The 25,849-nt window shown below is 39.0% G+C and overlaps 1 protein-coding gene across 1 annotated transcript; it reads right to left on the bottom strand.

Moving 5' to 3' along the window:
* Window positions 1-1,408: 1,408 nt before the first annotated feature.
* ATG3 (autophagy related 3) lies at window positions 1,409-25,702 on the bottom strand. Its single transcript, XM_071560866.1, has 12 exons — window positions 25,550-25,702; window positions 23,027-23,068; window positions 18,908-18,957; window positions 17,652-17,722; window positions 15,783-15,890; window positions 13,755-13,804; window positions 11,411-11,492; window positions 10,867-10,901; window positions 9,989-10,144; window positions 9,207-9,334; window positions 3,274-3,342; window positions 1,409-1,630 (listed from the first exon to the last, which is right to left on the bottom strand). Exons 1-12 carry the CDS (start codon window positions 25,619-25,621, stop codon window positions 1,549-1,551), a joined length of 945 nt encoding a protein of 314 aa, XP_071416967.1. The 5' UTR covers window positions 25,622-25,702; the 3' UTR covers window positions 1,409-1,548.
* Window positions 25,703-25,849: the final 147 nt, after the last annotated feature.

Genomic DNA, 25,849 nt, shown 5'->3' with positions numbered 1-25,849 from the left:
AAGGAAGAATGTGGTATTTCATAACTTACTGGAGACTGGTGAAACTAGTTCACCTTCCTAAGGGAGAACAGACACCTTTCGGAGAGAAGGATGTTTCAAAAGATTCTGACACAGCAAAGGAAAAAATATACATCACTACTGGTTATTTTAAGTCCTACTCCCTCTCTTTGCTCCGCTTCAAATCCCCCTTTATTGGGTGGAGGACAGCTACTTCCTTTGTTACCAGAAAGCCCCAAAACATGCTTGACATTAGTCTATCGGAAAAATCCCATGGCATGACTCAGTGGGTGTGGTTAAGTTCTATCAGGTTTCAGCCAGCATCACTCTCCACTCACATAGAAATTGCTTAAGATATTGCCTGAAAAAGAGGAAGTGAAGAGAGATATCAAGAGGAAAACCAATTTAAGCATAGAACACAGAACTTCATTACAGACTTTCATGTAAGGAAGAGCACAGAACAGAGGAAAGTAAAAACAGGGACCAGTTGTGCCAGGACAGGACCAAATTTCCTGCCCAACAGTAAATTTAGTCCATTGCAGACGTTCCAACTTCTGATTACCTTGCAGAATGCAAGGAGGATGTTTGGGAGACAAAGATGCTGTCCTGAAAGCCAGTTTAAGTGAAGCTAATGACAAAAAATTTATACACATATATAAAGATGGTTCTACCCTCCTATTTTCATTAATAAAATCCTTACATTTTACAGAGCAAAAAATGGCTGCTAAAGCCTGGATGCATCTGCAATATCTGAATTCATAAACAACTCCGTGTGTGTTTACTTCAAAGAGAAAACCATGCTAGTAGACCTATTAGTGCAGGTGAGGCAGACAAATAATCAAGATTGAACCTTGCTCTGCCATTGCAATCTTCTCCCTTTACCCTCAAGCTGTAATTTTGTCAATAAGACTGTTCCTGTTTCTAAGACAAACAGTCTACATACCAATATTAGTCTTTTGCCAAAATATTCCACCTCAAAACACTAGTCTTGCTTCAGTCTAAATCTAAACCACCTTTCAAAGATTGGTTAGTTACAGTTATTTTAGTTTAAAATGTAGTCAAACTTTCCTAACAAGACAATCACTTATTTTTTTCAGCTTTCAAAATCCTCCTCCAGCTATAGGAAATGTAACCATTCACATCCGGGACAAAAAAAGCACATAACTCTAAAGTGAATTTAAATAGGAGGGAGGGGAAAAAAAGAAAATTCACATTTTCAGGAATCAGCAATGAAAAGTATGAGGCTTCTACTAAAAAAATAGATTTCATTTTCCAACATACACCAAAATAGTGTTCTGATGAAAGGAAATTGAAGGAATTATGGAGGAAAAAATCCCACATCTTAGTGCAGCATCTGTATCGGAATTAAAGTGATTTATTTATATTACACACAAAGATTTTTATTAAAAAGGCTGGTAATGGAACATTTTATTTTAATGCATCAAGTTGATAAAAGATTAGTTACAGAAATTGTGTACGATGTTGTGTAAGTCACATGGATGGGTTATTTAAAAAAATTTTATAATTAGAGGAGTACATCTCTTGTTTTAGTTACATTGTAAAGTGCCTCGTGTAGTCATATTCTATTGTTGGAATGACTGCCTGTACAAACTTCAAGAAAATAAGAAGGTACCTGATTTTCTTATTAAGGAAAATGTACAATAGATAGAAATCCTGTAAAACAAAGCAGAATTCATTCAGTGTCTGATCAACAGTATTTCCTGACAACAGGACAATAACGCCCAGCAATAATGCAGTTAGAGACTGGAAAACTAATAAGCAGAATTCTGGTAATGACAGCAGAGGCCTGACCAAACATACAGATCTTTCTGTTTTAGGTTAACAAAGGGAAACAGGAGTTCTTTTCAATAAATCTTGCAGACACCACACAAACGTTTACAATCCTATTTACATACTTAGTATTTGTAAACAAATTCCAAGGTGAATTGCACCCAGCGAGGCTAATCCCCAGCTACCCTCCTGCAGCAGCAGGAAAAGCAGGCTCCTCCTCAGTGTGTCAGTGGCTCAGAAAAAGAAAGCAGTTCCTGTTTTCAGCCATCCTTTGAAAGAGACACTTTCTGTTGATGAGGGAAAGTAGAGAGATCTTGCTAAGCTGAGCAGTCTGCCTTTGTAGAGAAGTGTTCCCTTCAAATGCATGTTGGACCTGAATTTGCAGTCTGGAATATATTGCATAATTATAATCTAAACTGTCTGTCCATGTGGGAATGAGGCAGACAGGGAACTGAAAATTTAAAGTAAACCACTACTTTGATCTGCCTATTAAGTTGCACTGGTACTGGTTATAAGCAAACCCTACTATTTTGACCTATCTGTCTCAGGAACCATTTCTTCCCTAACGCAAGCCACATAATGAGGAAAGAAATCGCACTTTAAAAATGCCTCAATTTGTTAAGTAATAACAAAGTAATCAAAATCTTGAAAATATGCTATTTGTAACTACTGAGGAGCAGGGGACTTCAACTACCTTTCCAGATAGTTATTTTTCAGTTCACTTTCAGTTGCTTGCTGCACAAATTGACCAAGCCTCAATTCAGACAGTAAATGAGAATTTTACTGATTCAGGACCTACAGTTCCTTAGTACTTCCTCCTTGCTTGCCTTGTAGCAGCAAAGAATACTATTCTGAAAGGACACACTTGTTTCTAACATGGAGTTATTTCAGTCAGAAAGCATAGTATCAATTACTACAAAGCATAGCTAAGATCAGTCAGCTTGCTAAAAGAAAATGCTAACTGAAGCATTTGATACCGATGTTTGGAATGGTTTCAGTGGTTTCCACTGCTTTTTTGTCAGCAAAGTGTTATACCAAGGTATTGCTCACATGCAGAATAGAGAATAATAGGACTTCTAGACCTTTCAGAAATTAATTTCAAATTCAAAGCTAACACAAAAGCTGCTGTACCAAGGAGTGATTACTGTCTCGAGAGAGTCTGTGAATCTCCAGTCTTACCCTCCTACACTCAGATCTCTGTTTCATACTCAAAGATACTTCTTTCACACTCCTACAAACAAAGGCTCAGTTCTGTCCCTTCAACCCTACCTACTTCCCCTGTTTCTCCTGCCAAACACCACCCCTGGCTCCCCAGCTACTTAAGAGAGTCTGCACAAGAGAGCTCATCGCAGGACTCCAGTAAGTGCTCCCCCAAGCAGTTGTTCACTGCTTTCATACACAACTGCATTCCACTTTAGGAACCTTGAGGTAACAGCTCCTTACACTGCAGAAATTCACGAGAATCAGTGTAAGAGAAAAGGATACATGTGAACTCCAAGTTCTCCCCCACCTTCTGCAACCGTCTCAATTATTTTCTTCATGACTTCTGCATGCCTGAAAAACAGAGCAAAAATATTTTATGGAAAAAGTAATTCCCTCTTCATCTCAGTAAGATTACGTTCTGTGCAAATCAAATAATTTCAGACTGTTAGTTGCAGAAGCAGCAAGAGGAATTTTTCAGTTCACTGAGAAAATAAAATACCAACAGCAACTGAAAGGTAATTATATGACAAATGTCACACCATTTGCCAGCTCCTTACATTCACAAGGAAAGCAAAAATGTTCCATGCTACAATGGAGATTGAAAGCCGTGATGACAGACAATACATACTGCTTGACATTGGTATAATTTTTAACTGCTAAATGTCAGGTAAGCCCCCAGAAGATAACCCTGACCAGTAGCAAGGCCCCAGAGGTTTCCAGATGCCTCCTGAAGAAGAAGAAACCGCTGTAACATTCTTAGGTGCTCTGCTGCAGTCTTAAATTGTAAAGCTTAAGAGGCTTCAAAGACTAAAATAATTCATAGTTTCCTAGGGCAGGTTAAATCAACCCTGCATAAATTTAGAACCATTGCTCTAGGACTGATCTAGGGTATGGAGATTTTCTCTGGTGGTAACTTGGGTTCTACGGCAAACCAACAGTCTCTAAGGTAGTTTCTTCTCTCTTCTGACTCTCTTATTGCAAAGCACTACAGGGGAGGATAAACATTGCCTCAGGTGACTGAATTTTTACACTCTCATCAGTGAATTACCCAACCTACTATGAAACACACAAGACTTATGTACAAAGCTGATCCTGGGGATATAACAGAGAATCACAGAATAGCTAACGTTGGAAGAGACTGGTTTACATCTAGTCTAATCCTCCTTGCTCAAAGAGCAGCAAACTAGAACAGACTACTCAGGATAATATCTGGTCTGGTTCTGAATATCTGTAATGATGAAGGCTTTAAACCTTTTAATGATCAGTTACAATTTGCAATGGTCTTGTGTTCAGTTCCTAGACCCCATAAACCAGGGGATGAAGAACATACCAAGTCCGGGGGAGAACTACTGTATGTTATGTTTTATTTATATATTTTTAACACAAACTCTTAGGTCGCGTAACTAATTTTTCTTTTACCTATAATTCAACTTTGTTTTAAATACACAATTCCTTAGGCAATCTTTATCAGTCACATCACACAGGGCTTTGGACATTCACCCACACAGCACTGCAGGTTAGTGACCAGCAGTAGCTTGAGATATCCACCCTAAAACAACCTACGTGCGGACTGAGAGCAACAATGAGTGGTAAGCAGAGTTTGCCCAACTTCTGACCATGCTTTGACACCAGTATGTCAATCTAAACAGCTGACCAGTAACTGGCATTTAGTAGCTACTCTGAAGTTAATTGTCCTGCCAGCAACTGCAAACAAGGAAGGAAGCTGTTGCAAAGTTACCAAGACACACAGTAAAGGGGAACAGGCACGTCTGCGGAAATACTGAAGGTCAGCATTTGTCATTTGCTCTCGGTCTTTGCAAATGAACTAACCCTGACAGTGGATTCCAGCTCAGGATCCCCACGATGAACCTGCAGAACACATACCCTGTCAGGTGCCAAGGCCAGCTGCTTCTATACAGGAACTTGGCTGTTGCCAAAACTTCAGTTTTGACCCTATCTGTAACTGTAGACTATTTTTTTTTTGGCTGACACAGAATACAGGTCACCCTGCAGCTACTTCAAGTCTCTAACAGCATACTGACTCCACTTCATACATTTAATGACATTTGCTCTTTTCTGTTTTCTAAGGACCAGTCAAATATCTGAAATTCCATAGTGGCCACAGTGATGGTCATTCTTACTGCCATAGAGTCATTCATGAAAAGCTTTGCAGGCACTTAATAAACTTTGTAAGGCCTGTTTCTTGTTTTGAATTTCCTTAAGAAAACTTGTAGGAATTAATTTGAAATATGTATGCACTACAAGAAATAACTTTGGAAGAAATGTAATCTAAAATATCCTGCTCTCTAGAAATCTTTTTTTTTTAACTTCTGAATAGAAGTTCCCCAGAAATAACTCTTAATTCCTGATGACTAAATACACTATGTGCTCATCATTGCTCATTCCAGGATCTTTTTGTAGATCCCTTGAGCTAGCAAATAGATTAAATACATTTAAATAAATATTTAAATCACCTAATTTACTTTGTGGTATATCAACCAATTCTTGAGATGGTTCAAGTAACATAAATGAGTTAGTCATATTCCAAGTCAGCAATGCTGCTGTTCCTATGGAAAATAAAGTGATATACAGTTTAAACCACACATCAAGGGCTTAAAAATAAGTTGAAAGTAGATAATTTCTTAGACTGATTTTATGACCCTTTATGCTTTTATCAGGAATGTTCACTTTCCAGCTGAAGAATCCTTCTTTCTGCTTTGCAACTGACCAAAGGTGTCAATCAAAATATTTGTTTTTAACCTCACAGCACAGGTTTGGAAGGGAAATATATACCACCAGAAAGTAAAAGTAAAAAATAAAAGCCTTCCTGACATATGGGATAAAAAACCTCCACAACACCAGAAATTACTCATTCCCACAGTGTTTCCCCACTCCCCACCCCAGTTCAAAGAGATAAAAGGCCTTTCACAGGACTTTCAGTGTAGTGGACAACAATTAAAGCCTCCATAGCAGGAGGTAAAATGAAAGACATTTTAGGGCACTGTACTTTCAAAAAAAACGCCTCACCTATTAATTTATTTCAGTGCCTGTAACTGTTCACACACAATGAGACAGAAGATACGTAGAAATCCAAAAATGTCATCATTATGACTAACATTTCAGAATCCATGATAGTGAACCCACAAGATCTGCAATTCACTGCTCCTTGCAGTTGTGTCTGGTCACTCCCTTGCAGATATTTAGAGTATATAAGAAGGAAAAAGAGTTCAGAGGCCTATCCCCATTTATTGTGAAATGGAGAAAAATAAGCCTTTGGAATCAGTGCAAGTAATTATGATTTAATTGTAACTGTGTTCAGTAGTTAACTTGTTCAATAGTTCCTTCCTAACACCCACACAAAGAGCTGAGAATTGAGATTAAAGCAGCTTACAGCAATTAATGAGGAAGTTGACTGTTTCTCCCAGTACCACAAAAATGCTGACGAGAAACACAAGCTTACAGCAGAGCTGCACGATGAACAGTTGCAACCAACTACTAAAAATAGAAGCAATCTCAAGGAGCTGACAACTGCACCCGACTGACGTTTCTGTCCTTTCTCTGATGCACAACATAAGAATATTCACGTCACAAGAAACAGAAAAGTTATTTAGGATTATACAAATATCCTACACTACGCAATCCTTGTAACAGGATGGGAAGCAACAGCAACACAGACAGCTAAACATGGGTATTTCCTACCTGAATTAAACACAAAACAATGCTTTCAGCTATTATTTTTTACCTCAGAAACCCAGACCTTCTTATCTGTTAGCCTCACCAATTTAAAAGAATAGAAATAGCTCACCTTGTAGAGTAAGAAAACATATTCTTAAAACCTTCATTTTGGATACACTGTTGTCCTCTTTCTTCACAGTCTCAGGGGTTACCTTTTCAAACCTTTCAAATGTTAAGCAGTTTCTGGTCACCTAGATTGCTTTTTGAGAAGGACTAGACAGTTTCTCTGCATTTAAGACGAGCAACAAATCTGTCTCACCACTACAAATCATCTCTTTCATTCTTAAAATTGAAACAAGTCTCATGAGGTAAGCCACTCCTTCAAGTGTAGATGTGCATTACATAACAAAGGAACAGGCACTTCAGCTTCAGAGGAAGAAGTGAAAACATGACAAGAGTTCTCACTCATGAAGACATTCAATCCAAATTCACAGATGAGCACTATTACACTGGCTCGTTCTCTGCAAAGGCTTTAGCAAAGTTAGGCAGATTACACTGCAGCCAGTTCTACCTAAACACTGAGGGCAGTCATGCCCAGATATCTGGTCATCTCTGTTTCTTCTGAGTGCCCTCCCAGCCTGCACCCATCAACAGGAGCTTCTTCCCAAAAAATTTACTAGCAGAGCTTCCAGCAAACAGAAACTAAATTAAGGTTTTTTCCTCCTTTTTCTCCTATTAATCATATTTCTAGTCAGTTTGTTAAATCTCCCTACATTTGCCCCACTTGATGCTCCCTCAAAAACACTACTTGCACAAAAAGGTGCATCCATTTTTTATCCAAAATCCTTCAGACAGCAAACAATAAGTCAAAGTCAATAACAGTTTGACATTAACACTGACATGTTCACACAGGGTACAAGAATACTTTACTGGATCATACCAAAGGTCTGCCTGGGTCTGCTAACCATCTTACAGTGTGTGCCCAAGAAGGGTCCCAGGTTATTCAATAATTTCTTATGGGAAAGAGCTTTATAACATCCCAGACACCCCAGACAACTCTGTTTTTTCCAGTTTTAGTTTTCCTTCCCCTCACAGACTACAAAACAGATGACCTGAGCTGTACTACAGTATTCAATATGTGGGTGTTCCCACAGATTAATAGAGGCCTTTTGCTGTTTTCTGCTTTATTCTTTATTATTTTTCTAACAGTTTTCTAAGTTCTACTTAAGTACTCTTGAGCACCAAGACTGACATTTTTGTGTTAGTGCAGACTTAAACCTGATGATTTAAAGACCAACAATAAACTTTGCAACTCCAGAATGTTCTACACGACAGCTAAACAGTGGGGAAAACCTATTTCCCAGTTGTACAATGGCTTCTATGCTCCATATTGTCCAGCATGACTGCTTGGTGAAAGCAAAGACTGTGGTAAAACAGAGGCAATTGAACTATGAACTGAAAGAAACATGAGATACAGATTTACTAGGCCCATGAATATATATCCTCATAACAAGATCAAAAGTAGCCATAATATACTTTAGGCAAAGTTCCCTTGCTCTCTCAAAAGAATCACCTACTCTTCCCAAGACTGAGGACCAAATTATTGCTAAACCAAAAACAAGAGGGCTTTGAGTCAGCAAAAACTACCATAAGCTTGTCAAGAACAATCTGATTATTTGACATCTCAGCTAGTGATATGGATTCCCAAAGTGTTTCTTTAAATCAAAGGAAATTAAAAGACTTAAAGGGGCAACCTGAACTTTTTTTTTACACATATGCAATATTACAAAGGGTGTATTTTTTTTAAATGAGATAAAACTTCAAACTCCTATCTCCAAGAACTGAGGAGTATTAATTATACTATTAAGTACATTAGCTAAGGAGTTTCACTGTTTAAGCTACTGGTTCTGCATCACCAAGACAACTACAAGGATGTCAGGGCCTACATCTAAGCCAGAATGCACCTTTCAAAGATTGCAACAAGTCGAACTACAGTCTCCCCACGTACCAGGTGAGAAATGTGGAAAATGCAACAGAAAACACTCTAAAAACACAAGTGTGTTTTGCACTTGTGTTCAACAAACATTTCAGTGCGGCAATTAGAGGATTTCTATTGATCAGTGCAAAATTTCAAGGACTTCTAAGGGAGCAGGGAGTAGTTAACATGAAATAAGAAATTGTTATCTCATGTTCAAATAGCCTTTTCTGCTGCCAAAGTAAATGAAAAGACAGAACTTAATTTCTTGGGAGTTCTTCTAGTCTGCCATCTTCTGGAGTCTGTAGAAAAGCTGAGTGAAAGCAATTGGTGAGAGAGAAGACAGCACTAACTGCAGAACACACTTGCTGGAGTGAGCACTGCAATGAATTCCAAGAATTGCTGATATCTCACCTTCATACTGCCCTAGAAGCTCACAGACCACTATGGCAGCCAGCTGTGGAAAATGCCCAGAAAACCTCAAGAAAAACCTTAACAAAATCCTTAACAGGCAGTGAAGTGTCTTGTGTTTGCACCCTGAATCAGACCAGAAACGAAGACTTACCTGCATGGATGAACTGAGCACATGGGAGGTGGAGGAAGATGAGGATGGTTTTCAATAGTCACTGTTTTCTTGACGTGATCTTGACTAATATCTTCATACATGTGCTCTACTGTTAAAGGCTGCCGTTGCTATAGAGGAAAAAGGAACATGAAAACAAAAGCATTAATAACACAGAACCTTGCTCTTCACATCATTAACAGATGACACAGCATAAATTATAAGTATTTTAAATTCAACAGTTCTGAAGGTACACTGAATGAAATGAGCGTGTTAAAATCCATAGGGTATAGAGAACTAATACTGCACAGATTTTTCTTTTTAATATACCAGGTGAATGGTAAAGTTACACCTGACAACCAACTAGGTTCCCACCTAGGCATTTGAGCCATAAACTCTAACCAACTTTAACTCAAGAAATTTAGTCATTAAAGGGAAGAAGGATTTATCTAACCCTTTCCCTCTGAAGATGATGGAAACACATACCTGCTTACTTGACTGAGTCTGCTGGGGTTATTACCAGCTCTACAGTGCTAGAGAAACTCCAGTGAGAGAGCACGAATTGCTTCCTTCCAACGTGCTCGGTTACCACATGCAATTTTCACTGATATTGTTCCTACTTCCTGCACGTATAGTAAGTCCTGCCTACAAGCCTGACTATTTCATGGCTTTCTCACCATTTTTTCCTTTACATTTCCATTGTGAATAAGCAACAAAATAGCTTTGCTATTTGACACAGTGACTCTATTTCACAGAAGTAAAGGAAAAACCCAACATAGCTATACCTCATCATATCCAAATAACCAGAGTCTTGGAGTTTGGTAATATTTGTCATAAGTGATGTAGAGGTCATAGGTTCTAGTCTGTAGAATAGCATCTTCCCCTCCAACATCAACTTTAGCTTTGTTAGCTTCTACAATCTGTCTTGTGTCAAGTGTTGCCTGTTTCAAGATGAAAATGACAAGATTAGTATAGTCTTGTTTGGGTTCTCTCCTTTTCCATCCTATGTAAAGCTGCAGAACTTTTATTAATGTTCCTAAGTGGACGTTAAAAAAAAACCCTAGGCTTTTGGGATTTGTTTTTATCTTTAAATTATGAGTAACAGTTTCTCTCCCACCAAGGGGTTTTTTTGTTTTACTTTTCGTGGGGCTTTTTACTTTTCAAAAAAGGTGTCTGATTTCTTAAGGAAGAATGTAACTACATTGTTACACCCCCTACCTCCTTTCACAAATAACAGACAATTCCAGTGAAATTCAGAAGAAAGAGGTGCCTGTTTATGCAAGTTCATGAAGACCTTTGGATAGTATCACAAATAATGATGCCCTCTGTTTTGTCTCATGACAGTCTGATGCATTAGTAAAATCTACTGAACCTACAAGCCACTCATCCTCCATGTGTAGGACTCAGGAACAATCACTGCAATTTTTACTTCTTGTGAATACAGCAATGTGTCTAAACAGAGCAAACAGGATTAGCAAAACCAACCAAAACTTCTGTGATCAGAATGTTTGAGGACCCCAGGGTTTAGGTTACTGCAGTAGGTTGTCAGGAGACAAATCCACAGGAAACCAGGCTCAGTAATCCCACTACTCATAAGCTTGACTTTTCATCCATTTGCTTGTGCTTCTATTGTAACAGACAAGATAGAGAACTGTTCACTCACATCATCTGTCTCCAATAGCCCACTTTCTTCATACTCTGAAAAGAAGACCCATAAAATTCTGTATTCAGCTTGTAGCTAGTCATCATATTTGTCATTCATAAACAACTCCTTTAACAAAATCTACATGTATCTAAAGCGGTTTCATTCAGGTAGACTTCCCAATCCCCAGAACAGATTTTCATAAAAATTTGAGCAAGGCTACATTAGGAAGGTGATGAGCAATCCTTCAGTGGGTTTACATGGGCAGACTGAGTTTAAGTGTAGGTATGAAGCTGGAAGGAAGCTGTGCTAAATACCTCATTTATACTTGCTTGGATCTGTTCTGCTACACAAGTTAATTTCCAGGTCACTAACATTCCCACAGGTTTTGGCACACCAGTTAGAGTAAACATGCACCAATAAGACTATGCAAAAGACGTTTAAGAGCGTAAGCCTGTTGAATGTTCCAGTATGCATTCCATGAAAATAAAGAATGGTTCTCAGAGTTCACTGCTTGAGTTAAAGGCCTGAAATAATGCATGTCCCACATAATTTAAGGCAATACCTTCCATGTCTGCAGCTTCTCCTTCATCTTCCTCGTCATCATCTTCACAAGATGCTGAACACTCTGGTATTTTTAAATTATCCTTTAGAAGTTAAATTGAAAACACTGCTTTAAAGACTGTTGTAGCTACACAGCCTAATAGCCCCAGCAAATTTAAGGTGTAAGTCAAGTCCATACATTTGGTGCACCAGAACAATTTCTGCAGTATTAAGAAGTACCACACTGAATTCAAATATTTGCTTATTAACCCATCTTAGTTTCAAGTCCTAGTATGACATTAAAAATCCACTCAAGTTCTCCTTTGACTTTTCAATCTGGAATGATTTAATTCCTAAGCAAAGAAAAATTAACATGGTGTTAAACAGTTAAAAGCCCCACCTATCTCAATGAAAGGCAATGACTAAACAGCCAAGACTAAACATGTAGGTTAAGATTTTGTAAGCCCTAACCTATGTCCAACTGCACAGCAGTTATCATAAAATATCTCCAGGGAGGGACCCATACAGACGATTTGTACAGAATTCCCTGCTGCTTTCAGGACTACATAAAATTAAATCATATGACAAAAATTGTCATCCATTTCCACAAACCACAGGCTGTTTCCAGTTCCATTAATTGTTTTTAAAACACAAGAGAGTTCCAAAAGATATCACATTTTGATATTGTAGCCCAAGGAAACATAGTCCAACAGAAGTGAATACAGCACAAGCCCATAGACAACTTTTTACTTTGGGCTTTGCATAGCACTTGAATCCAACAGACAACTCTGGTGAAATTGAGAAAGCAGAGATCTGAATTTACACAGATTTCATGAAAACTTTAAGGGAGTACTCCAAATAATTTATTACATCTATAAGCTGCTCTAATCGTAAGCATCATGTGGCTGTTTTTTTATAAAAAGAAAAAAACAACCAAAAAGCAAAGTCAAAGTAAGAAACTAAGTTACAAAGTGCATTGTCAAACAGAATGTTACTAGAAAAGAATTGTTCTCCTGGATTGGACCCATGGTCCAAGCAAGCAAGTTTTTTTTACATACAGTAGATTTGTATTAGAAGTGACATCCACTTCAAAACACAAGAGCAGTTATGAATGGCAGTAACATTCTGCAGGTGTTGTGTTTTGCAGAAATGGTAATCAACTTTAGCTATTCTTCAGTGCTTCTTCCACCGTTACATCACTGGCTTGCAAAAAAGCAGAATTTTTAGTTGAAATACATGTATCTCACAGTTCATCATATCAATATAATTTTGAGCTGTTCACAATTGTGTGGTAGCAAGGGCCAGTCCACTCCTTCCCTCTAATTTTTAGAATCCAAAGCTTAGTGCTTGGATGGTTTAATGAACTCTCACAGCACACAGACAGAACTTTACTTTAAAAACCAACTCATCTTTAACAGCATTTTGTGTCTGTGACCTTCTTCTTTTTCCCAGGCACTCAGCAATAGGACCAGGGGGCATGGGCTCAAGCTCTGCCAGGCGAAATTTAGGCTGGATATCAGAAAAAAATTCTTTACAGAGAGAGTAAATAGGCATTGGAATGGCCTGCCCAGAGAGGTGGTGGATTCACCATCCCTGGAGGTTTTTAAACTGAGATTGGATGTGGCACTGAGTGCCCTGATCTGGTAAATGGACTGGAGTTGGACCAAGGGTTGGACTTGATGATCTTGGAGGTCTTTTCCAACCCAATCAATTCTATGATTCTTAAACATGTTAGCCCATACAATTTCATTTTAAGTACTTCCAGCTGTTCTCAGTGTCCTGAGGACTTAAAATTCAGATTTTTCTCCTGTTGCAGTGACCTTTTGGAAACACACAGAGAAACTTATGACTTCATAAGATGTATACATTTAAGCAGCTTTAGCTCTTTATAAACTGGAAAGCATAAGCCTGTCAAACAGGACTAAATGAATTAAAATGCTGCTTGCAGTAGTTAAAGATTATGAAGAAATACTTTATATCCCTGCACTACTTTTCCATATTGAAATTTCTTTACACTAGATCACCAAACAGTAGTTTCTTGAAACACAAATGTGCACTATCAGTGTAAGCAGAATTTCATTTTCAGTTTGTAGAAGCCTGGCATGGGAGCACACTGGCTGAAGACATTCCAAAAAGACAAACATCTCAGTGAACACAGCAATAAGGAAATGCACATGCTCCTAATGCACATGTGCATGTGTTTGCATGTTAATTCCACGGGCTCCGAGAGTCAGTGTATATCTGCAACCCAACTAGGGAAAAAGTGTATTTTAATCTTTCACAGGGAGAATTAGATTGCCACAGGTAAAACTTCTGTTAGCTTTAGGTACTGTAATAAAGCAACAGGAACATTTAGAAACAAGTACCTTACTGTCTAGTGTGATCTCCTTAACTGCTTCTGTTGCACCCACTACACCTGTTAATTGAACAAGAAATCTGTGTTAAAAAGCCTTCTTTCTTTGTTGGAGAATAGCACAGAAAGAGGTTGCAAAGATTTCAGAAAGCAGTGCACCATTTTTCCAAGTCATGTCCCACAACAATTGTGTTATTTAGAAAGCTGTTCACTGGGTATTGGTAACATGCTTGGTGCTGGACACCCACAAGCGAACCACACCAGTAACATGGAGCACCACAGCACAGCTGTGGCTGTCAGACAAAATTTATTGATGAAACGCTGCAAATCTGGGGGTTTTGCATAAAAGTGAGTTCAGTATAGGCACTCACATCACAATAATGAAACTCAGCTTCATGAGACAGGCACACATTTTTGAGTATTTCCGAGTATCCTGAAAGCAATGACAAAGCAAAACATAGGAGAACACTCCATGCTTTTAGCTGAGACAAAGTGGGAGTAAAAAGAATCTCAAATCCCAGTAGTGTCAACTCTGGAGTTCCTCCCCATTAGCCCTCCAGTTTTACTGCAGCTCTCACCCAGTACTTTTTGGGATACATGCCAAAATTCTGTTTTGACAGAGTACATTTAATTAATTAACTCTTTAACTGAAAATAAACACCATTGTGGAGAATGAAACTGGAATCAAGTAACTGCCCACCAGAAATAACTATTTAAACACAAGAAATGCCAGTTCAGTGCTGCTTGGAAATAATACACTTCCAGTGGTTGTGTGATTATCTAAACACATGTTTTCCTGCCAGAAAAAGTGGTGCTATTAAAGGCGTCTGTACAGAGGGGTGGAAACAGATTTTGGTTTTATCTCATTTGACAGTGCTTGGAGACCTGGCCAGGTGTAGTCAGAACATCCCAGCTGTGCTACCACAGCACGGGACCCAAACCAGTCAACCCTAAACAGAAAATCTTGGCAGACAAGTCTATTCACAGCAGGGATGAAGACTGCATCCTTAATTCAAGGACATGACAAAGCTATTTTCAACAATTTCTTTGGTGTGGGGTGTTCAGTTATGAAGTGTGATGGATTGAAGAACTGTCAAAGATGAAAAATGTATGTCTAGAGAAACAAAAGGCATCTTCTCCCATCCTTTGTTTCCCCACCCTGGTTGAATTATTCAGAGAGCTTTTTCCACATTACAGCAAAGAATTTACACCAAAGAAAGTAAAAGGTTTGGAAATGGTGGATAAAACATCTCTGAAGAACAAAATTTTATTAAATCATGATAGAACGTCTAGAAACAGACAAACTAATATAATTGCCAATTCTTAGAAAAGAGCAAAAGGATTTATAAGGGGCCATGCTAGAAAAGCCAGTAAGAAAGATTCATGTAAGCAGTAATGTTTAAACTTATTTATAAACAAAAGTTCTTCTAAGGACTTATGGAAAAAAAGAATCATTTTAAACACCTCTCTACTTAATATTTTCTTTCTCTCTTTCTAGTGCTGCAGCCACTTCCTCTAGTGACCTCAGACACTAAGATAGCTATTTTCTAATGAATCCTCCTTTCAGCTCAATCTAACAATGCAACAGAATGGGAAACACTGAAATATTTAAGTCAGTTGAGGTCACCATTAAGACACAGATCTCAATGTGCTTCACATGCAATCTTACCCCCAAAAAAGGAAGAACTTGCATATTCTTCAAGTAATTTAAGCAACCATTACCTTCGCAGGATTCCCTTACTAAGGAATGAGCCACGGCACAGGTCATTTTTTAAAATAACTTCCTAGAACTTTTCAACAAGAGAATACTGAAATGATTTACTGCCAACACCTCTGAAAAGTACTCTGTTTCAGGCATAAACAGCCACAGAGTTAAACATCTGAGCAGTCATGTACCAATCAAACAGTGAGCTGACAACTTAATTCTTCCAGACTAGATATTGGTACACAGCCAACCGTAAACAAGGAAGATTTTACTTTCTAAGGGTGGAAACTGAAAATCAGATTACCAAACGCAAAGCCTGAGGCAAGAGTTGGGTACCTGCATTGTGAAAAGTGTCCACCCATCCCCCATCACCATCATCTTCTTCTATAATTGCTTCCTGCTCATCTGAGTACTCCATCTGCTTACACCTCTTATAGCACGGCACTGCAAAAGATGGCAACACAAAATGAATGTAGTCAATCTGACACAAAATCAGACTGCAGCAAGAAATTATCCTACAAGGCCGTCTGAAAGGTGGCAGTCTCTCCTACATCCTAATTTAGGGAATTCTAAAGCTGTATCTCAAATGCAAAAGCATGAACTTGCGAAAACACATTGATGTGCTGTACCAGATGTTTTATTTCATGTAAAATACAACAACTGCTGTGGCCTTGAAAGGTCATTCTCCTGTTACCCATTAGAGCCCTTTCATCCAAATTCCTAAGGATTAGAAAAGAATTAACTTCTCATTTGCTAACAACTGGAGAGAGCCTACTCCTTTTCTTCACAGTGGTAAACAATGTTTGGTTTAAGTACAATTTTGCCTGGATTTGCATCAGTGTTCCAAACTCATTTGGTTTTATAATTCTGCTAAAAGTTTGCACTGGCTATTTATGCAATTCATTAGATATATTTAATTATAAATTAACATATAGAATGTTAGAAGGTTAGAATTATTGTGTTATTCAGAGTAACTTCAGTCATATGCATCACAGAGCCATTCAAGTACGGATTTAGACAAAGTTTCCAGAAAATAGTCAAAGAATACATATCTGATTAAGGCAAAACACACATTTTCCACGAGCATAAACAAGGACTACGTAGAAAATGCTCCTTTTCTACTAACGTGGAGAAGAAAAAACCTGCTGCATGAAGTGCAGAATTTGAAAATTGCTCTTTGACCTTTCAGAGAAGGAGGAGAGGGGTGTGAATGTCATAGGGAAGAGAAATCCTCCAAGACTTCCAAAACGAGGTTGGCAGGATTGCTCTCAGCCTCACCCACAGCCCACAGCTTTTACTCAGGTGGCAGGACAATGTGACACCATCAGCAGGAAACATATTATTGTAAAATGTGATCTAGAAGGATAAGAGCAATAAGGGAGACCCCAGAAGTGGCAGGAAAAGAAAAACAAAGCAGATCACTTGGCCATCCAACCATCAGGACCATCTTACGCAAGTCTGTTTAACACTGTTGTAATAATTTTCACCTGACAGTGCAATGAAAGGCTCCAAAAGCCACCAAGTGAAACAAAAGCACAACATACAACCCACTGCAGGCAAAAATTTCCTCAGGCTCTTCTTAGTACTAAAGGCTCATCGAATGGCATTGACTCATTCTCATAAAAGAACTCTTGAGAAATTGATTTCCTCATGGTTGTGCTGTGATGTTAACTTTCTTATCCATTAAAAAGGTAGTCAGCACAAGTAATATATATACATATATATACACACATATATATACATATATATATATATATGTATATAAAACTTTAAAACTGTATTTAGGGATAGTGACATTAATTACATATCTGAACTAGAAGTATCAGTGTTACCATGAAAGACATTTTGGAATTTCTTCAATAGCCTGAGTTTGCAAAAGAAAAAGGAAAATAAACATATTTTCCTTTAGACACAGAATATGAGTTGAAGGACAGGAGAAAGGAAAGACAGACATAGAGGTTTATAATGTTTAAATTTCATTTATACTCCATCAAGGCAAGCTCTATTAGTTGTATAAGCTTTACTAACAAGTGATCTAAGGAAAAGATTTTAGAAGTGCAGGAAAAACTTCAATATTGCAAAGCCAGAGCAGTTAAAGTACAAGGTATTTGTTTCCCTTGGCAATACAGACAAGCAGCAGAGGTGATGGCAAAGTCAACCATGCTATCAGTTCTAAGAACTGTTATATTTAAACTTCAGCCTTACCATTTTTAGTTACCAAAAACTGTTTGTCTGTTGGCAGATAAGCCTTGACTTTTAGTTCTTCTCCTGAAGCCCTGTAAAATGAAGTGCACCATTTGAGAATCTGATGATCTGCAAACAAAAAGAACCCTTCTATTTTCAGTGTGTATCAGGAACATTTTATATAATCCTCTTGCCCTATTTTAAGAATCTTTTTGCTATGACTTTACTCTTTCCTATACAAAGACTTTGATATAGATATGGGGTTAAAAAGCTTGGCTACTCCTAAACTGTTCTGGGATCAAAACTATTTTCTGCCTCAAATACTATTTTCACCTTGAGATGGTCAGGCAAGGTTGAATTGACAGAATAATTATTCTATATAAAATTTTCTAGGATCAGCAAGAACTTAGTCACAAATGTCTGAAGAAAGTAACTTCAGAAAAAGCAAGAAACAGACCTCTATAAATATAAAATCTGTCCACAGTCACTGGTACTCAAGTAATCTTTTTTAATTTCACACTCAAGGATTTGCCTTCACCTTTAATGGTTTTTGGTTTGAAGTAAGAATAACATTCTAAATAGTTGATTCCAAACATCTGGCACATAGGCCAGACTCAACATCACGTTTTCTCTGAAGGAGATGGCAAAGGGCAAGAAACAAGGATTCAAGAATAATAACTCCTCTTTCAGCAATTCATGGCCCAGTACAGAGCCAAGAGCTTGATGATACCAACTGCACAGACAATAGTTATTTAGGAACTGATTAGTTCCATAATGCAAGAAGTCAGTAAAATGCGATTAAGTACCTTATTTACACACTTACTGTACATGAAACATAAGGAATTTCAAAGGACAAACACTACACAAAGTGTTCTGCTGGGACCAACCTGAACATATTTAATTAGCAAGTGCTTATCTAAAATACACCATTTACAACAACTTCCAAGCAATTCCAGTTGCACATGGCCATTGCTTTTTCTATCCCAAGGCAAATTCAGGGAGGTGCTGCAGCAGAGCAGAAAGCACTCACACTATTTAACAACTTACATCCTCTAAAACCTTAGAAAGACAAACAAAACAAAATAAAAACTCCCCATACAAATCCTCATTCAACTACAGCTACCCAGAGTAAGCAAGCCCTGCCTGACTAAAATACAGAGACAACAGTTCTACTGGAAGAGTCCATGTACTGCTCTGAAATGAGACAACTGCACAGCTGAACCCAGTGGAAACACACCAAAGCACAAGCTTTCTATAATTCTTTCAATTCTACTTACCATTGCCAAGTAGGACAGTGGTGAACTAAGTGATCTCCAGCTGCAACAAACTGTTAAGGTGGGAAAAAATTTAAAGTATTTTTACATATGGTATAAGAAACCATCTCCAATTTTTCTCAATATTAGTATTTCAGCTGCACATTTTTTCGTTAGATTAACTATGTAACTAACAACTGTTTATATCCATTTAATACTTTATTTTAACTCCATTTCTCAGGTAACTATGAAAACACAAGGATGAAATTGCCTTCACCCAAATGAAACGTGTACTAAGCACCAAAGCAAATTCAGACAGTTGCAAAAGCTGTGGTATTACCCACCAGTACGGCAAGATGCAAAAAAGTTTCTGGACCCAGTAATATTGTATATTTCACATAAGAAACTATTTTTCTTTGCACCTTTTCCAAGTTTTACAAAGACAACCAAGAGTTTAATATAAAAAAAGAGTATAATTCTCTCTCCTTGTTCAAAACGATGTTGCAGCAAGGAGAAAAGCAAGAATGACATCAGTTTATTGAATCAGAGAGAGAACTGCATAAAAACAATCAACAGCACACATTTTAAATAATACCATCACTGTAACAGTTGATCACTGATGTTAACTAAATACAGATTACTAAGTACTTAGTACAATGAAAAACTTATACACAACTTTGTTCTCAATAAACAGCTTTTAAAAATATTCATTCCACTTGTTCTTAGCAGGAGAGAGAAGGGCTTTTACAGAATCTCACTACTATTTCAAGGTGATACTGTCATGTTAGACTTGCCAGTGATAAGTCAGGCCAGATTTATGTATGAACTCAAAATTCACCCAGTGTGGTCGTTTTAGCAAGGCCTCAAATTAGCAGGCTCAGAGAATCTACACAGATTAGGAGAGGCAGGGATCACCTGACTAAGTAACCAAAGAAATATTTCATACCATATGCTGCTAACCTGAGATATGAATACAGGAGCGGGAAATGTTCTCTCAATTCCATCATGGCCAAAGCAGAGGCAAGATGCAGCTGCTGCCCTGCTATCTTGGCCCTGATGCTGCTGCTGCCACTACTTGCCTTTTGTTTGAATTTAGGGAAGTAGAAACATTTTGTTGTTATACTTTCTGTTTCTGGCTGGGGGTCTGTTCGGGTGCTTTAGGTCTAGAGTGATGGAATCTGTTTTCAATGGGGAGTGGGGAGTTATTTCTTGTTATATCTATCTTGTGTAAGTGTGTGTTATATTGTAGTTTTCTCTTAATTTTCTCTTTTCTGTATAAATATATAGTTAGTTTAAGCATAAACCTAGTTGGAAGTTTTTTCCCTTTCATCCCTTTTCTCAGGGGGAGGAGGGAAGCTCTGACTCTGTGTTGGGCAGTTGGCATTTTGCCAGCTCAGCCCAAGACACCCAGCAGTGTCTGACCCACTGGGCTTGTCTGATGCACACATAAATTGAGAAAGGTAAGCCTGCATTTAAGAGAAGTGATTTTTTGCACTCTTTCTTTTGCATATGAGGTGCACAGCTATTGCTACAGTTACTTTCTTGTCCTAAAACATCCAGTTGATAAGAGCACCCTCCCCACCTGACCCACTGCTGGGCAGTGTGACACTCCAGGCTCGCAGCATCACAGCCGTACTCTCACCGTGTCCTCCACAGCGAGGCAGGGCAGCTTAGGAAAAGCACCACAGCACACTCTGCATGGGGATTAACAGATTTAATCTCTGCAGAAGGGCTTCTCTTTCACCCATTTTTTAAAAAAAGCCCCTAGCAAAATGAAATCTTCACTTAAAAGAAAACAGCAATCCTTCCCAATGCATGTGGAAATTTTAAAACTCATTACCCTTTACATAATGAACAACAAATGAAACCTCAGATATACCTAAAATCCCTTGTTCAAGGAACTGGAATTCTATTTGTGGTACTAATGTTGAAATATGTTATTAAAGATGAAAAAACATAAAATGTTGTTTGTGGGTCTATTAGATACAAAACTGTAAAACAAGGCTTGAAATTCCATTTACGTTTTTTTCAGCTTAAGCGGCAAAACAGTCGAGCTGGTTTCACTTTCTGTTTCTCAAGCACTGATGCTGTCTCACACATGAATCAATATCACAAAGCAGATCAGTTTTAGGACATCTTATTTCTAGTTCTAGAAAGAATGATTTTAAAGATTTGCCTGTATTTACATATATAAATATAACAGGTGCCAACTTTTGGAGGTCTTAAACAGTAAGAACTCATGACAGGCAAGAATTTTTTGCAGTTAAATCAAGTACACAGATATATGAAGAGAGTTTGATTAATGAGTCATCTCCAGCCTTACTGCTAATTGATTCATCTTCACAAGCAAGTCACAGGAACATCACAAAAATCTATAAACCAGTTAGTGTCTCAGACTAAAATACAGCTAAAATTACCCAAGAAATCCAAACTCCTTCAAAGATGACACCCTAGATCCATTACTGATGGTTTTCAATTCTTATTTGGCAACCATTACTGTATAAAGACCAAAACCGTCACAAAAGAGGAAAGACCGTCCAAGGGACAATCAGCAGATCCACGTTCCAGCTTCATACAAACCTAACAAAAATTTAATCTTGCTGAGAAACTGTTTCCCTTGACTACCGTTTTGAAGGATCAAGTTATTCATCCCAGCAGCATCGAACCTGACAGTCAGTCAGCAAGAACCTCCCAGGCAGTCAGCAATAGGACAAGGGGGCACGGGCTCAAGCTCTGCCAGGGGAGATTTAAGTTGATTAGAAAAAAATTCTTTCCAGAGAGAGTAAGCAGGCATTGGAATGGCCTGCCCAGAGAGGTGGTGGATTCACCATCCCTGGAAGTTTTTAAACTGAGATTGGACGTGGCACTGAGTGCCATGATCTGGTAAAGGGACTGGAGTTGGACCAAGGGTTGGACTCGATGATCTCAGAGGTCTTTTCCAACCCAATCGATTCTATTCTGTGATTCTATGACACAGAGAATGGATATTATATACACTTACTGGTGGTGTTCTTGCTACCTTCCATAGAAAGTACCTTTTCCTTCACTACTCCTGCAAATTTTTCTCCCAAAAATCAAGAAGGGATTAAGTATTAGAAGAACAGCTGTCTAGACTTTCTGTTATTCTTGTTTTATATAATGAATATAATGTTTATATATAATATAAATATTATGAATTTCATATATTATTATTAAATATATAATATACAAACATTTATATGCACACATATACATATGGTTGTCAGAAGGGAAGGACACGTTGCCCAGCCTGTTTGCCTGGTATCTCTTCTGGGTCATAGAAAGCAGCAGAATTTGCTGTCATACAACACAGCAGAAAAATGCAAGGTACCAATGTCAGGAAGGAGACTTCTGTCCACATTATCTACCTGCCTCAGCCATCATTTGTTCCAGTTTTTTCCACCTCATCTTTGCATTTCTGCATTCTGTGGCATTTTTCTTTCATTCTGCCTAACAGTGTTTTCTTACCCTCTGTAAAGACTATTTGCAGATCAGTCGCATTTTATCATGAGAAAAAACTGAACAGGGAACTCAAAATAGCACCACACAATTAGTGCTTTTACTACTCCAGAAAACCCCCCATTTGGTTTCTCTTTACAGCAGAATCCTTAAGAAAATAGAACTGCTTGGCAGCAATCCAGAATACAACCAGCCTGAAGGAGCCTACAGAGAGAAGGAGGGGAAAATAAGAATAATTAGATACTCAGTGTGGACAAGCATATGTAATGATCTTGCCAGTGCCTTGGAAGGAACCAAAACTGAGGTAAGCAAAGACTGTTCCAAAGATAAAAGTTTTCCTTTGAATTGTTCAAGGGAAAGACTTTTTAAATCAATATATTCTTCCTTGAGTCCTGAACTCCCATGACAGATGGAGCTGTGGACAATCTTTTCCCAACATAATACAGGAAAAAAAGCGTCCTACATTCAGATGTCAAGTGTCATCTCAAGAATTATGTTGATCTATTTCATCTGTAGAGTAAGAAGACCATTTAGAAGTTTCTCTTCATGAAAATTGCTTCAAGAAGCAACAATTAGTTGGCAAAGACATGAACTGTTTAACACTGTCATTTTGAGCAAAAAATTTATCATTATGTTCAAATTACTTTGTTCTTTCTCAATACTTACTTCTTCAGGTGTAATTACTCCAGTTTCTTTAAACTTGGACTCCTGCAATAAAATGAAAAAAAAAGAGTTGAGAAATTTTGAGAACTGCTGACAAGTTAACACACTCCACTATTGGAAAGACAAATATCTGCTCTACTTTTGTCTTGCACACAGCTCCATCCAGAGATCCATAAATCAGCCTAGAGGCAACCCCTGCCAGGGCTGATGGACACTTTACTTACTCTGTGGTGTACAGATCACCAAAATTAATTGTGGCAGATTGTGAGGTACTATAAAAATGATCACATACAAAATAATGTTTTGCTGCCACCAATTAAACGAATAATTAAGAGAACATCCCTGGCACTCAATGTTACATTTGCCAGTAAGAGACAGAAGATCAGTTGGAATTGCTGTGATTTTCACATTCTAGGCGCTGAACAGCTCTGCAATGCATTGGTACAAGGTTTTGCAGTTAAGAAAGGTCATGAAGTCAATGCCCAAACCTATTTTTCTCTGGGGTACAAAATCTTATATAGAAAGACTCAGTTACAAACTTTTTTTTTAAGCCTATTTCTGTGCCTTTACTATGCATTCCATGGAACTTCAGTTTCTGCATGTTGCCATGGGGTTTTTTTATGGATGAAAGAATAGATGGCAATCACACACACCACTTAGTTCTGCATGGAGAAATGAAGCACTTTTGCATTAAAGGCAACATTTATGAAACCTGAGGATAAAACATATTCAAATCTAGAGTAAGTGTATTTTCGTTTACCTACTGGTTAGTTGTTTTCTTCAGAAAAGTCACAAGTACCAAGGAAACCTCCTGTTTCCCAGCATCAGAGCAACCCAAAGAGGGCTTTTGAAAAAGAATACGATTTCAACCATGGCATAGCTGACTTCTTACCCTGAAGAACTAAAAAGCAGCAAGTGAAAATACCTTGCTTTTGGCCACAACTTCACCATATTAAATCAGTCAGAAAACAATGAAGAAAACCAGTCACTGCTTAAGTTGGTTATTCTTGTTCCTTCACCCTGGCGTGTGATGTCACACGTGCCATGTAACATTAAATGAGTGTGCCTGTTTCATGTAGCACTGAGTACCTAAATCCTGCCTTTCTCCCTCACTTCTAAAGAGGATACACTTAAGACCAAGATTAAGATAGGGAAAATAGCAGCTGTACAAACATCATAACATCATTATGAGCTGATAGAAATTAAAGCAATTTGAATTGCTGTAAAACTCAGAAACTTCAATAACACACTGTGCAAACACCACAGAGGAGACAACTCACTATTTAACCTCAAAATGAACCATAAGCAAAAGGCACGAACTTGTGTTTCTGGAATTGCAGGAAGAAAAGACGTAAAATATCCATCCTCTGTTCCTTGAGGGTAAATCACTATTTCGTCTCTGTGCATTCTGTGGTATGTACACTATTGAGAGAAACGGGTCTAGCTCCTTTCTAAAGTTATCAAGTTGGAGTATTTATTTCAACCCCTTGTAAAGGGTTAATATACACATAGAATCATAGAATCGATTGGGTTGGAAAAGACCTCCGAGATCATCAAGTCCAATCCTTGGTCCAACTCCAGTCCCTTTACCAGATCATGGCACTCAGTGCCACGTCCAATCTCAGTTTAAAAACCTCCAGGAATGGTGAATCCACCACCTCTCTGGGCAGCCCATTCCAATGCCTGATTACTCTCTCTGGAAAGAATTTTTTTCTAATATCCAACTTAAATCTCCCCTGGCAGAGGCTTGAGTCCGTGCCCCCTTGTCCTATTGATGTGCTGGCTGCTACAAGAACCAAACACCTCATTTCTACTATTTGAAGTTACTTTCACACACAGAGGCTTGCAATAATATTGCAATTCTGACATAGTAATGAGATATGCTATGCAACTTAACATCTGCTCACATAATGAAGAAGTGACTTGGTTTGTTTCATTTATGTCAGCTGAAGAAGTCAGAAATCACAGAATCACAGACTATTCTGAGTTGGAAGGGACCCACAAGTATCATCGAGTCAAACTCTTAAGTCAATGGCCCACACAGGGGATTGAAGCCATGACCTTGGCATTATCACAACCAAAATTTAACCGAGTTAATCTCGAAGTCGCCCTCTTACCCAAAACAACCATTTCAGCGCATTCCTGAAACAAGGCTCAAGCCCAGCTGCACGCCTGGATTTCAATCCCTGGTCACACAACCAGTTAAAGTTCCGCCACTTTAACAGAACAAAGCAATAAACAACTCATTCCTCGAGGGGCAGGACCAGCACCCCCCGTCCGGGGCAGGCCCGCACCTCGCCGTGGTGCTCCCCGCGGGGTCTGCGCTCCGGTTCGGGCTCCCTCCACCCCACCCGGCCCGGGGCGGGACGCGGGCCGACGGCTCAGTCCCAGCACACCCCGCCCTCCCAGCCCCGCGGGGGCCACAGCGGAGCCTCCGGGGCCCGCAAAGGGCACGGCCGTGCAGGGAGAGGCCCCGGGTGTCCCCCCGCCCCGCCCCGTCCCGGCTCTGCCGCGCGGCACCGGCACCTTCAGCACGGGCGTGAGGTACTCGGCCACCTCCAGGGCCTTCCCCTTCACGGTGTTGATAACGTTCTGCATTGTCGGCGGTCGGTCAGTCGGTCGGACAGATGGATGGACGGACAGACAGAGGCACTTCCCTCCCACCCCCTCCCGCCCCTCTGTCACGGCGCGACTCTGACGTCACACGCGCGCAGGGCCGGGAAGGCGCGAAAGGGGGCGGAGCTCTAGAACCCTCCCGCGGTCACCTGCCCGGTGGGGGCGGGGCCCGGGCCCGTCGGGGTTGGGCGCGCGTGGGGCGGGACGCGC

Source organism: Pithys albifrons, chromosome 1, assembly GCF_047495875.1.
Source record: "Pithys albifrons albifrons isolate INPA30051 chromosome 1, PitAlb_v1, whole genome shotgun sequence".
NCBI classification, from domain to species: Eukaryota; Metazoa; Chordata; class Aves; order Passeriformes; family Thamnophilidae; genus Pithys; species Pithys albifrons.
The sequence above is the reverse complement of the archived record's forward strand: the minus strand, read 5'-3'. Positions and strand labels throughout refer to the sequence as shown.

Coding starts and splice junctions, on each gene's coding strand:
- ATG3 (XM_071560866.1), bottom strand. CDS start 25,621: ATGCAGAACGTTATCAACACCGTGAAGGGGAAGGCCCTGGAGGTGGCC. Junction 11,493..13,754: donor AGATCACACTAGACAGTAAG/GTACTTGTTTCT, acceptor TAACTTCTAAAG/GATAATTTAAAAATACCAGA. Junction 3,343..9,206: donor TGCTCAGTTCATCCATGCAG/GTAAGTCTTCGT, acceptor TCTGTTTTTCAG/GCATGCAGAAGTCATGAAGA.